This window comes from Saccopteryx leptura, chromosome 3 (assembly GCF_036850995.1).
Source record: "Saccopteryx leptura isolate mSacLep1 chromosome 3, mSacLep1_pri_phased_curated, whole genome shotgun sequence".
Classification (NCBI taxonomy): Eukaryota; Metazoa; Chordata; class Mammalia; order Chiroptera; family Emballonuridae; genus Saccopteryx; species Saccopteryx leptura.
In genome coordinates, this window is record NC_089505.1 from 98,962,415 (window position 1) to 98,976,093 (window position 13,679).

The window sequence follows — 13,679 nt, forward strand, 5'->3', positions numbered from 1 at the left end:
CTCCCCAATGGGAGGTCATATAGCAGTCACTGCCTTGTTAATCCCTTACCATGTGCTCCTCACTGGTTTGTAACTGCCCTAGGCTGTATCAGGAGCTAGAAAAGGAGGGGGGGGGGTCAGCCATCTGGTTATCAGCTGATGGTTATGTTTAAGGTTGATATTTCCTTTCCCTCTGTTCTCTTACGCAGCTCCTATCTGATTAGTTACCTACTCTGACACTGAACATTTGTATACAAGTCTTTGTATGAGTATATTTTACTTTTCAGCAAAGCTTGGAGCGGGTAAGCCCTTAAATTTAGTTGCACAACTTACCTTATTTCCCCATGTATAAGACGCTCTCATGTATGAGACACACCTTAATTGTGGGGCCCAAAATTTGAAAAAAGAAAAGTATTACATAAAGTTATTGAATTAAAATTTTATTCATCATAAAACTCATACAGCTCTTTATCACTGTCAAAACTTCGTTAGCTTGTCCTCATCTGTGTCTGATGATGAATCTCACTATCTTCAACAATGAGCACAAAAACAAACGTGAAAAAGCGGGAAATGCAAGTAAAAAAAGCTTACAACCACTGTATAAATGCACCCAGTTTTTAGACCCCAAATTTTTTGAAAGAGGGTGTGTCTTATACATGGGGAAATATGGTACTGCATATTTTTATTAAAATAGTTTAACAGATCAGGTCAAAGTGGCCAAAAAGTCCTTTGATTAATATTCGTTTATTTATTTATTTATTTTTAAGCTGGAAACGGGGAGAGACAGACAGACTCCCGCATGCGCCTGACCGGGATCCACCCGGCACGCCCACCAGGGGTGATGCTCTGCCCACCAGGGGGCGATGCTCTGCCCCTCTGGGGTGTCGCTCTGCTGCGACCAGAGCCACTCTAGCGCCTGGGGCAGAGGCCAAGGAGCCATCCCCAGCGCCCAGGCCATCTTTGCTCCAACGGAGCCTTGGCTGCGGGAGATGAAGAGAGAGACAGAGAGGAAGGGGGGGGGTGGAGAGGCAAATGGGCACCTGTCCTATGTGCCCTGGCCGGGAATCGAACCCGCGTCCCCCGCACGCCAGGCCGACGCTCTACCGCTGAGCCAATTGGCCAGGGCCAATATTCGTTTATTTAATTTAGGTTGGCAACACTTTAATCCCAGTCAGCTTCATTTTACAGCTGTTAAATTTCTTCCTGCACTTTTTTTTAAAGAGAGAGATGCATTAACTCATAGTTGTATCATTTTATTTTAATATTTATTTATTTATTTAAAGTGAGAGTAGGGGAGGAGATAGACTCCTGCATGTGCCCTAACCAGGATCCACCCAGCAACCCCTGCCTGTAACCAACTGAGCTATCCTCAATGCCTGAAGTTGATGCTTGGACCAACTGAGCCACTGGCTGCAAGAAGGGAAGAGAGAGAGAGAAGGGGGAGAGGGAGAGGAAGAGAAGCAGACGGTCATTTCTCATGTGTGCCCCGACCCAGGATCAAACCTGGAATGTCCACATGCCGGGCTAACACTGCCCACTGAGTCCACTGGCCAGGGCAAACTATATTTATTTTAAAAAAGATTTTATTTATTGATTTGAGAGAGAGAGAAAGGCAGGGGTGGGGGAAGGAGCAGGAAGCATCATTTGTAGTGCTTTCTTGTATATGCCTTGATGAGGGCTTTGAGCCAGTGACCTTAGCATTCCGAGTCAACACCTATTCACTCTGCCACCACGTAGTTGTGTCATTTTAGTTGTTCATTGATTACTTCTCATACATGCTTTGACTAGGTAGGGGGCTCAAGCCAAGTCATTGACCTTGGGCTTTAAGCCAGCGACCTTTGGGCTCAAGCTGGTGAGCTTTTGGATCATTTGGCTGATTCCCACTCAAGCCAACGACTCCATGTTTACAAGCCCAGGCTTAGAGCTGGCGACCTCAGCTTTCTGGGTCGACACTTGACCTACTTACTGCACCACCGCAGTCAAGCTATTTTTTGTTTGTTTTTAAATAAACCCTTCCTTTTATTGAGGTGTTTTCTCATATCTGGCCAATTCTGCAGTTCAGTTACGTTAGAAGGAATGACGGTGCTCTCCACAGAGATATTTATATAACCTTGGTCTCTAGTTTAGCGCTATATTATATGGTACAATCTTCCAGAGGGGTGTTTTGACTAAGATTGGAATCTTCAGTAAATTCTGCATTAACATGCAGTGGTCTAGAATTTTGCAGATGTTATACATAAAAAGGTAGGAATTTCAGGAGCCAGAGTGTCTCCTGTATTTTTGGATTTTCTTTTTTTCCATGAACTAAAAGGTATTTGGAAATTATTTAGCAGTAAATTATTTAGCATGGCACAGATGAGGCAGGATCACTAAGTGCCATTAAGTTTTGAGTGATTGAGAAAAAATGTTTAGGTTTTAATCTTTAGTGATAAATACTATGAAATGTTTATTTGCTTTCTTCTTGTGTTTATAATGTCCTACTGGAGTTCATATGAACTAGAGTCCTCAGTTCAAACTGACTTTGTTCCTCTTAAATTTGAATTTTAAATACAAGATTATAAGCAAGGAAAAAGATCAGCAACCCACAAGGTGTATTCCTTCTTTTTGAAAAGTGTTTGAAGTTAAGCAATGAGCTGGTGTGCTGTTAGAGTTGGTATAATTTGACTTGTGTCCAAACCTGTCTTACGTAGTAGAGGGAAAAATTTTTTTATCATGTTAATATCCGTTAAAGGATGCTAATTGGTAGTGTTGCCTCCATCTTGAGTGAATCGTGGCCATTTGTGACATCTTAGGGGATAAATTCTAGTTGAATAAATTATGGTTGGATATTGAAGAATCTTGGTCATTTTAGGGACTGTATTCTATTTTCTTTTGTTTTGTTTTTTGTGACAGAGACAGAGAGAGTGACTGATAGGGACAGATAGGAAGAGAGAGAGAGAGAGAGAGATGAGAAGTATCACTTCTTTGTTGCAGCACTTTTAGTTGTTCATTGATTGCTTTCTCACATGTGCCTTGACATGGGGGCTACAGAAGACGGAGTGACCCCTTGCTCAAACCATCTTCCTTGGGCTCAAGTTGGTGAGCCTTGCTCAAACCAGATGAGCCCGTGCTCAAGCTGGCGACCTCGGGGTCTCGAACCTGGGTCCTCTGCATCCCAGTCCGACGCTCTATCCACTGCACCACCGCTTGGTCAGGCTGTATTCTATTTTCTTAAATGTAGCACTTGTAGCAGAAGTAGAGGTAAGATAGCCTCTTTGTTTATTGAATGGTTTTACTACTGAATTATTTTTTTGTTTGGGAAAGAAAAAGAAACATTTTTATAGCTTTTAGTGCTTGTTCATCACAAATAAATGGATTGACCACTACTGCTGTTGATCTAGTATTCAAAAAGAATGGCTTTGATTTGTCACCAATCCATCTGATTAGAAGGTTGTTTGTAAAACATTGGACATTCATTTAGATGCTTTTAGTGGTGCTCAGGAATAGAGTTGGATCTTTTTAAAAATTTTTTATTTATTAATTTTAGGGGGGGAGAGAAAAAGAGAGAAAGAGAGAGGCAGGAGTATCTATCTATTCTTTTATGTGCTCTGACTGGAAATTGAACTGACAACTTCTGGGTTTTGGGATGAAGCTCTAACCAGCTGAGCTCTGGCCAGGAATGGATATTTTTGATGTTCACCCTACTTTCAGGGGCCAAATGACTAAAAATGAAGTTTTTTCTAGATTATATCAGGCTTACTTTTTTTGAAATATATTCCAATTGAGTAGGGAAAAGGATTAAGAAAAGGTATGTGAACATCTGTATCTCTTTTTACAAGGCTTCATAAACTGTTTTGTCTTATTTTAAAATTCTTTTGTTGTTTTATTGGAGCTTAGGTCTGTGATGTTTCAAAGCTTCAGCTAGTGTTGGAGCTCAGGCAGTATATATTGAGAGAATTGTTTTGAGTTTGGCTGACTTTGTTTTCTTTAGGCTCATTTCTTTCCTTTTAATCCCATGTCTGTAATTATGCCTTATAATTTAAGATGTGAAAGTTTTACGTCTAAGTGCATAACTTTGAATTCCTTTGACTCACCTCTAGTGTATTGTTATATTAGGTATTCGATAAATATTAGAGGTACTGCTGATGATTTTATTGCTTTGTAACCTTAATTTTATGAATTTTTAAAAAATGTGTTGATTTTTAGAGAGGAAGGGAGAGAGTGAGAGAAAAATGGAATTGTAGTTCCACTTATTTATGCATTCATTGGTTGATTCTTATATGTGCCCTCACTGGGGATTAAACTTGCAACCTTGGCATATCAGGATGACATTCTAACCAACTGAGCTACCTGGCCAGGCCTATTTTGACTTTCTCTAGTTTGGTGTATTACTTATTTAAGTGGCAATAATAGTAACATTGTTAATTAGCATGTTTTGATGGCTGCCCTAAATTCTTGTATTTTCTCTCACTGGTGGCCCACCCAGAATTTTTTGGCATACAAAACAGTTAACGTGTTTTTTTCCCTTTAAAATATTTTTTTATTGTGGTAAAATATATAAAACATAAAGTTTACCATTTTGACCATTTTTAAAAATATTTATTTTACTGATTTGAGAGAGAGACAGACAGACATCAATCTGTTCTGTATGTGCTCTGACTGGAGATTGAACTAGTGCAACCTCTGTGCTTCGGGATGATGCTCTATTCCAGTGGTAGTCAACCTGGTCCCTACCACCCACTAGTGGGCGTTCCAGCTTTCATGGTGGGCGGTAGTGGAGCAACCAAGGTATAAATAAAAAGATAGATTTAACTATAGTAAGTTGTTTTATAAAGATTGATTCTGCCAAACTTAGCAAAAATTCGACATGAAGTACTTGGTAAGTAATTATTATTATATGCTTTAACTTGCTGTAACTCTGCTTTATAAATTTTATAAACTAAAGTTACTTCCCTACTTTATAAATCACCATTACTGTGGAACCAGTGGGCGGTTAGAAAATTTTACTACTAACAGAGATACAAAAGTAGGCAGTAGGTATAAAGAGGTTGACTACTCCTGCTCTATTCAACTGAGCTATCAGCTAGGGCCATTTTAACTATTTAAAATGCAGAGTTCTGTGGCATTAAATACTTCTTTCTAATACATAGAATTGCTGTAGCTCAGTTTTGAAATTGCAGTCTTAAATACTTCCCTTGTGATTCCTCCCCTTCCCTTAGAGTTTTGGAAATGTGTATGGGTATTTTAAAACTCTTTTTATCTGAAAATAATTTCAAGTCTATAGAACAGTTGCAAGAATAGCACCAGGAGCCCCAATATACCCTTTAACCAAATTTACCAATTGTTAATATTTTGCCCTATTTACTTTATTATTCGCTTTCAACATATATACACATTAATTTTTCCCCTGAACTATTTGAGAGTAAGTTGCATAAATCATAGCTGTTTGGCTTTGAATAATTAAGTATTTTCTTAAGAACAGAGGCATTCTTATGTAACTAGAGTCAGGAGATTTAACATTGATACAGTACTTTAATGTTTATATTCTAGTTTTGTCAGTTGATCCAGGTCCAGTTTTTTGTGCTTTCAGTATAGGACCACATATTGTATTTAGTTGTCATGTCTTTTTAGTCTCTTTTAATTGGGTCAATTCTTCAGCCTTTGTCTTTCAAGACTTTTTTTTTAGAGAGGGGAGAGGAGGAAAGTGAGAGAGAGGAGGGGGGGAGGAGCAGGAAGCATCAACTCCCATATGTGCCTTGACCAGACAAGCCCAGGGTTTTGAACTGGTGACCTCAGTGTTCTAGGTCGATACTTTATCCACTGTGCCACCACAGGTCAAGCTAAGACTTTTTTTTCATGAATTTTAAAATATAATACAGGCTCACCCTCTCTTCCTTATAAAATGTTCCTCATATTGAGTTTGGTCTGTGTTTCCTTATGATTAGATTCAGGTTTTGGTATTTGTTTAGAATACTAGATTAGTGATGTGTTTTTTTTAGGATACATATCTGGAAGCACATGATAATATTCATCTTCCACTCACTGGTGATGGTCATTTTGATCACTTAGTTCTCAAGGTGATGTCTGCTGTTTTCACAGTGTAGTTACATTTTCCCCCTGTAGTTTATAAAGAATCTTTTAGACTGTATAGATACTCTTCTTTTCACCAGAATTTCTCCCCATGGATTTAGAATCAATTGAGTCTTGCCAAAGTATTTTTTTCTAGTCCTTCTCAATTTTAGGTACTGGTCTTATATGCACATGTTATCTAAACAATGTGAACCTGCTTTGGTAGTCATGAATGGGCAGTGGATTTTGTCATTTGTATTTCACAGAGATTTGTTTCCTTAAATGGTTTCAGTGTGATCATTTCTTAACCAGATCTGAGTAGGATTAATTTTTAGCCATTCTGTAGCAACAGTTTATTGTGTTTGTTATAGTATTGCTGGATTGCTTAATAGGCACAAAGATTGAAAACTACAAACTGGTAATAAATCAGATTAACATTCATTGCTATTCAAATGGCTTGAAATATTAAGTAGAATTAGCCCAATTAGAATTTTCTTAAAGCTTATATTATAAAGCCATGTATTTTATTAGATGATTTACTTTCTCATTAATGATCACAGTGCTGTTAGCTGCAAACTTAATTTGTTGACTGACTTATGATTTTAATACTATGAGGGCATCAAGTTTGAGTTGATTTCTCCAATGTTTTCCCCTTTAGGGCAAGAGGATTATGACAGATTACGACCGCTGAGTTATCCACAAACAGATGTATTTCTAGTCTGTTTTTCAGTGGTCTCTCCATCCTCATTTGAAAATGTGAAAGAAAAGGTGAGTCAGTCAAGTAGTTTTGTCCTGAAAAAGATTGTCATAGAGCTACTGTTGACTTGTATATAGTTTTAGAAGCTTGTGGGTTAATGAAGGTGTAACTTTTATAATATCTTTTCTCTAGTGGGTGCCTGAGATAACTCACCACTGTCCAAAGACTCCTTTCTTGCTTGTTGGGACCCAAATTGATCTCAGAGATGATCCCTCTACTATTGAGAAACTTGCCAAGAACAAACAGAAGCCTATCACTCCAGAGACTGCTGAAAAGCTGGCCCGTGACCTGAAGGCTGTCAAGTATGTGGAGTGTTCTGCACTTACACAGGTGAGGAATATGTGGAACCCTATTTTTATTTACAGCTGAATAGTTTCTTAGAGCATTAGGAATCAGTTTATTTCTAACAGTGGTCCGCAGTGCTACAGAAAGCTGCCCAGGAAGACTTACCAGCTTTGTAGTATATATTCCTTTGCTGGCGGTCTGTATTTATGGAGAAAATCATCAGTCTCTAAGTAAAGTTCTTGTGTTGGCGAGCTTCCATGTGTACTGAGTCATTTGTAGTGGTCAAGAATTATGTTAAAAAAATTACAGGAACAGTCCAGATGAGGGCAAATTTGCAATGATACCCCTTCTGCTGCCATACCCCTCCACCCCGACTTAAATTTTCAACCAAATAGAACTAATCCTTTCTTCTCAATTCTGACATTGATTCTATACTGTTTCTAGGGGAGGGAATTAGTCATAATAGAGACTTTCATGTCAGAGAAAGTTGCTGTGACCGTTTTTCAAGCATGCTTGTATAGTGTCTATTATGTTTCTGGAGACATTTCTTCCTCATGTGGTTCCCTTTCCTCTGCTCTGAATAATTTAATTGAAACTCTTCTATAGCTTGTTGGGAAATGTCAGATTCTGAGGATGGGGAGCAATGTTAGAATATTTAGGCTGAGAGTTGTAAATGACCTGTGTGATTTCATCTTCTCAACCTTCATGGATATTGCCGACTGATTCTCCCATTTGATTTTCCATCTGGGTGCAAAGGAAAGAATTTTGGAAATAAAGTAAATTAAGGCAGCGTTAAAGGTTTTTTAGTTACATTAATTTTGATTATATGTATACTATGGTAAAATGCATAGATGCATATTGTACATATATTAGGTATTTAGTATGTGGGGCATAGACATAGTTTAATAATCTTCAGTTTAGGGATAGGTTGGATATTTAAAGATAAAATTTCCATGCTTATCTGGATATTCCACAGGATAATTTCAAAGCCTAATATTTTCCCAAACCCAAGTTTTCCTTGGCAATTTAGTTCTATTGTAAAACCAGATACTTAAAACTAAATGAGATTTTACATCTTTTCACACACAGCACTGACTGAGATTTTTAAAAAGCACAGATGCTTCTGTGTTTTGACAGCATCCTCAGCAAAGTCTTTATGTGTTTGTTGGGGAAGGACATGTTGGGAACATGCATGTCAGATTATAAGTATATGCATCTTGCATACCTCTTTTCTCTAAATATGGGTTGCTTTTTGGGGAAATGGAGATAAGTAGGCCAGGTGGACCCAGTTTTCAAGTCACTGATAAAGCTTATTTTAGAGATGTGGATGCTTCCATATGTGATTTTTTTTTACAGTATGAACAGGTTTATATAGTAAGTCACTTTGCAGAGAAAAATAATTTGAAAAGGTCTTAGCAGCTATATTTTTTTCTTAGCAGATTTTGAAGTTGGAGAAGTCTAAAGAGGAGAAGATAGAAAATGGGGTCTCTGGTAATGTTTGGGAGCTAGAATTTTTAGGACTCAAAATTTTGTTTGGTTAAGGTGTACTCTTCATATAATTAGTGTGGGTAAAAGCAGAGACTTGTTTTGTAGGGGATTAGTCGGTCTTTGTCAATAAATAAAAGATTTGCTTCTTAATTAAGGGATGCCCTAGTTTCTAATTACTTTCCTCCACTTTTTTCCTTATAAAATATATTTCCCTTTCCAATCTCCCTTCTTCCTTTTATAATTGACTACCAGAGTTTGCTCCTACATGTGTAGAAAGAATTTCAGAGGCACTTTAACTTTTGTTTAGTATTTCTATTTTGTAAAAGATAAGAAAACATTTATTTTAGCCTGACCAGGCGGTGGCGGATAGAGCATCGGACTGGGATGTGGAGGACCCAGGTTTGAAACCCCAAAGTTGCCGGCTTGAGCGCGGGCTTATCTGGTTTGAGCAAGGCTCACCAGCTTGGACCCAAGGTCGCTGGCTTGAGCAAGGGGTCACTTACTTTGCTGTAGCCCCCCAGTCAAGGCACACATGAGAAAGCAATCAATGAACAACTAAGGTGCCGCCATGAAGAATTGATACTTCTCATCTCTCTCCCTTCCTGTCTGTTTGTCTCTATCTGTCCCACTCTCTGTCTCTTTCTCTGTCACAAAAAAAAAAGAAAAAGAAAACATTTTAAACTCTTTGCTTCTTTTTAAATACTTATTGTTATTTTTTATTTATTATTTATTTTGTACCTACTAGAATGTGTAGGTGCCAGTCCTCCAGGATGCCATGGTGGGACCCTGATGGGGCTAAGGTGAGGGTGGGGACAGCTGAGGTAGTCTGGACCTGGCACCTGTTATTGGAGCTGTATTCTGGGATTTTTGTGAAATTTTTATTTGGGATCAAACTGACATAACACATGAAACCTCTTTGGGTGGTAATCCTGTGGCTTCAGATTTAGGTGAGTTTAGGTGAGTCTATAGACCTGGGCCCAGGGTACCAGTACTGCTGAGTCACACTGTCACGTTGGAGTCTGCCTGAGGTGTAAGTGTTTATGTATCTTAATCCCTGTAGATCTGAGAATATTCTTTGTTCTCACTCCACGCTTTTATGCTCTGATGCCCATGCAGACATGTTAAACATTGGACTGCTTGCTAAAACTCATTCTAGGACCCCATTCTTTGTTTTCCTGTAACTTGGGTGGTGGTTACTTGCTCTGATAACATTACTGAATAACTGAAGTTTATGCTGTTTCTAGAGTCTGTTCTTTAAACTTTCCCCAGTTAGTACTGTTGAGCAATTAACATTCTTAAATGTCTGAACTTTTTTGTTCTGGAAAACTGGTTAATTCTGAAATCTTGATTAATACAATCCAGCTATGTCATTGAATCTAGAAACATGTAGCATGCCTGTTAGTCTGCTATTTGTGTCCTTCAGTTATTCAGGGGTTGAATTCACAGAAGCCAGAAATTTAGTAGATTTCAAAATGTGTGTGCCATTCTTTTCATTAGAAATACTGTGGAATTTACAAGGCTTACCTATAAAAAGCATTTCATCTTGTGTTTACATATCCATTTTTCTTTCCTGGCATTATTTCCATTAAAATGTTGTAATACTAGATATCAAAGTGTGATTGTTTTAGAATTCAACGTATGGCATTTTCATAAAAACTGCTTTCTTTTTCATTTAACCTTTTTGAAGTAAGTAGTTTTTGTTCCGTTACATACTGTTCCTGTAATGGGCTTAAATTCTACATTCTAGCAGTTATTTTTTTCTTAAAGCACATTACTTCTGTGAATTCATCCCGTTTAATCCAGACTGCTATTGTATCTGCTAGTCTTTCTAATCCTCTAACCTGGCTGCTATTCTCTCTCCTCCCCTCTGTCTTGTAGAGAGGTCTGAAGAATGTGTTTGATGAGGCTATCCTAGCTGCCCTCGAGCCTCCGGAAACTCAACCCAAAAGGAAGTGCTGTATATTCTAAACTGTTTTCTCCTTCCCCTCTTTGCTGCTGCTTCTTGTCCCACTACTGTAGAAAGACCATTTTAAAACAAAGGAATAAAACCATCCTGTTTGAAAGCCTCTGCGTCTTTTTACTCACCACCTTAGAGCAATCTCTGTATTAGTTTTTGATCAAGAATGCAATATCGTATAGAATATTTTTTGTGATCAGTAGTCAAGTTGGACTTGTTTACTTTTCCTGCTTGAGTTGTCTGATGCTCAGAGCTTTTTGGTTTGGATTACTATTGCAAAAGGGAACTTGGTATGGCATTAAGAATGTCTTGGAGAAAATAAGAGTTTTCATACTTCTAGATCTTGGTTCTAGGTGGAGAAAATAACACAAATATCATTTTACTCTTATGATCAATTGTTAATTGTAATTGCATGACAAACTATGGAAAAAGGGTGACTTGCCTAGTAGAGTGTAATGGGGAAGGGACGGTTTTTTTCTGGTTTTTCTTTGTGCAGTGAAATCTTGTGTTGCTATTGCTTTGGCTGTTTGTGCTGTAGTGGAGTATTTGTCAGTCTGGGGTGGGAAAGATATTGATGTATCTGCTACTGCTTTATGAGATTATTTGTTACATTATCTTTTAAGAATAGCATCCATTTTAACAGTTGACTTAAGGTTGTTAATGTTGAGATGTTAAGCTGCCACCTTTATATTTTCCTTCTGATTTTATCATTGTGAGGGAAACATACAATTGTGGTTACCTTCAAATTTTGAAATTAAAAATATACAATTCTTTGTATAAATGCCTGATGAAGCTTTATTCCTGTTGCACTGACTGGCTCTAGTTTTACATATGTATTGGGTTACCCACATTTTTACTTCCTTGAATCCCCTGGGTTCTAACTGGTGGGATAAAGGGAGTTCAGAGTGAATATCTTTGATGCAGCCACTGTAATTGCGCTCTCCATCTTTGCCTGCACTTTCATGTAATAAGGATGCCACTGTTTGGTGCCCATCCTCCCAGTCCTGTTCCATATCCAGCTGTTTCATTTGAATGCAGAGCTGCTTCACTTGTTTTTATGTGAAATGTTTCAGCAGCACATTACAAAACTCATATTGAATGAGCAAATGACACATGTGCTTGTTTGCTTCTTGTGACATACATTGGTCTGCAAAACGCTTTGTCAAAGGACCACTGTCTCACTCATGAATATCTGCTCCTCTGCTCCTGAGTTGCTGGTACCTTCGAGGGCCCTGCCTGGACAAAACTTGGTGAAATGAGTTGATTGTGTTGAGATTCAGGATTGTTTTTAGTGTTTTGTTCTTTGCCAACTTTTGGGGTTTGAATATTTTTAATATGAGCTTCAGCTTTATTGTACTGAAAATCAGACTGCCCATTTTTTTTTTCTACCCCTTTTCAGAAAGGCCTAAAGAATGTATTTGACGAAGCAATTTTGGCTGCCCTGGAGCCTCCAGAACCGAAGAAGAGCCGCAGGTGTGTGCTGCTATGAACATCTCTTCAGAGCCCTTTCTGCACAGCTGGGATCCGCGTCATACTAAAAGCAATGTTCAAAGCAAACTAAAGATTAAAAATTAAAATTTGTTTTTGCAATAATGACAAATGCCCTGCACCTACCCATATGCACTCGTGTGAAACAAGGCCCATAGGTATGGTCCCTTTCCCCTCTCAATACTAGATAATTTTGAGTAACTATGTATTGTCAGAAAAGTGATCAGTAACTAGTTTTTTTTTGTTGTTTAAAAAAATATTTTTTTTTTGTTTGTTTTTGTTTAAAAGCAAGGCATGCTTGTGATGACTCTGTAACAGACTAATTCGGGTTGTTGAAGCTGCGCCCGGGATCCACTCTGGAGAGGGATCTGGGACATCTGCTTGCTTTTATTTTTCTTCTGTTTTTGGGTGGGAGAGTGTGTGTGGGGTTTGTTTTTTATTTAGTCACTTAAAAAAATTCATTAACCATTGGACAGCCCTTTGTGGGGGGAGGATGGAGTGATTCCACATTCCACTTCCTAGATCTAGTTTAGGAAACATGTTCCCCACCTGGTGCTCTTAGGAAGGAGTATAGTAAATGCCTCATTTAATAACATACTCCTTTTTGAAAGTTGCCTTTTCTCTCCACCCTTGAGTAGGTTCAGTACGTGATGAAACTCCTGTCAGTGGGTGGAACCTGTCTTGCCCCTCCTCTTTTCTAGGATGCACTATATATGTGGCTGACTTTCAAGGAAATTTGTTAGCCTTTGCTGATTTTTTGAAGTTAATTTTAACTTCTTTCACTGATAAATGGAGAAAAGTATTGCACCTTTTGAAATAACCAAATGAATTGAGTACATAATTAAAAAAAACATTTTTTTCCTTGTCAGTCATTGTCTTACACACTTAGCATAGATATGCAGCTTAATGGTGTATGATATGGTGTTCCTGAAACACAGTGAAAGACCTGGTCTGTATGAGGGGTGGTGCTAGAAGACACATCTGTGGAATGATTCACATCCTCTTTCAAGTTACGAGGATGGAGACCTGCTTCATTAAGAAGCTAGGGGTGGGATAGGGGTGGGGAGAACATTTAACAACATGGGGACCAGTCAGGGGAATCCCCTTATTTCTCTTTTGCATGAGGAACCCTAGAGCAGCCAGTTGAGGCTCTCTAGTTTAATAAAAACCATGGAGAGAGTCTTAGGAAGACTCTTCATAAGTGTTAATAGGGATTTTACCAGCTTATTTTGGTTGCAGTTCCCAATTTTTTAAAATGTTTAGGTAATCTTTTCCACCTTTCCCGAATCCTAATTCTTGTAGATCCATTAGTGTTGAACCAATGCTTTCTCATGTCTCAATTCTTTGTATATGCATTCTTTTCAGATGTATTAAACAAACAAACAAAAAAAACCCTTCACAAGCCAGCCTGGGGGTTGTTATTTTCCCTCCGCCTCTTTTTAAAATATTTAGCAGTGGGAACTTGACTCTTATTAACATCAATTTCTAACAAATTTTGGGATAAGATTTTTAAAGCTTTATTATTTTTATGTGTTTTTATTTCTTTTCTGGCATTCAGTTTGAGATAAGGTTTTTTCCCATATACTCAGGTCTTCTCCCCTAACTCTGGTAGGTAGCCTACAAATTCCTTCTTTTTAATACCAAGTGGGTTCTTAACAGTTCTTAAATGAAGAAGTG

The 13,679-nt window shown here is 38.1% G+C and overlaps 1 protein-coding gene across 4 annotated transcripts in view; it reads left to right on the forward strand.

Moving 5' to 3' along the window:
- CDC42 (cell division cycle 42) overlaps window positions 1–13,396 on the forward strand; it is a 57,682-nt gene extending 44,286 nt beyond the window's left edge. For 3 of the 4 annotated variants that reach the window (XM_066375362.1, XM_066375364.1, XM_066375363.1), the window contains exons 4-6: window positions 6,686–6,795; window positions 6,917–7,114; window positions 11,914–13,396. In XM_066375362.1, the coding sequence (XP_066231459.1) occupies window positions 6,686–6,795; window positions 6,917–7,114; window positions 11,914–12,003 (398 nt within the window). In that variant the 3' untranslated portion in view covers window positions 12,004–13,396. Of the gene's footprint in view, window positions 1–6,685; window positions 6,796–6,916; window positions 7,115–10,435; window positions 11,230–11,913 lie in introns of those variants that run through there. The other variant, XM_066375365.1, reaches the window with a different exon arrangement.
- Window positions 13,397–13,679: the final 283 nt, after the last annotated feature.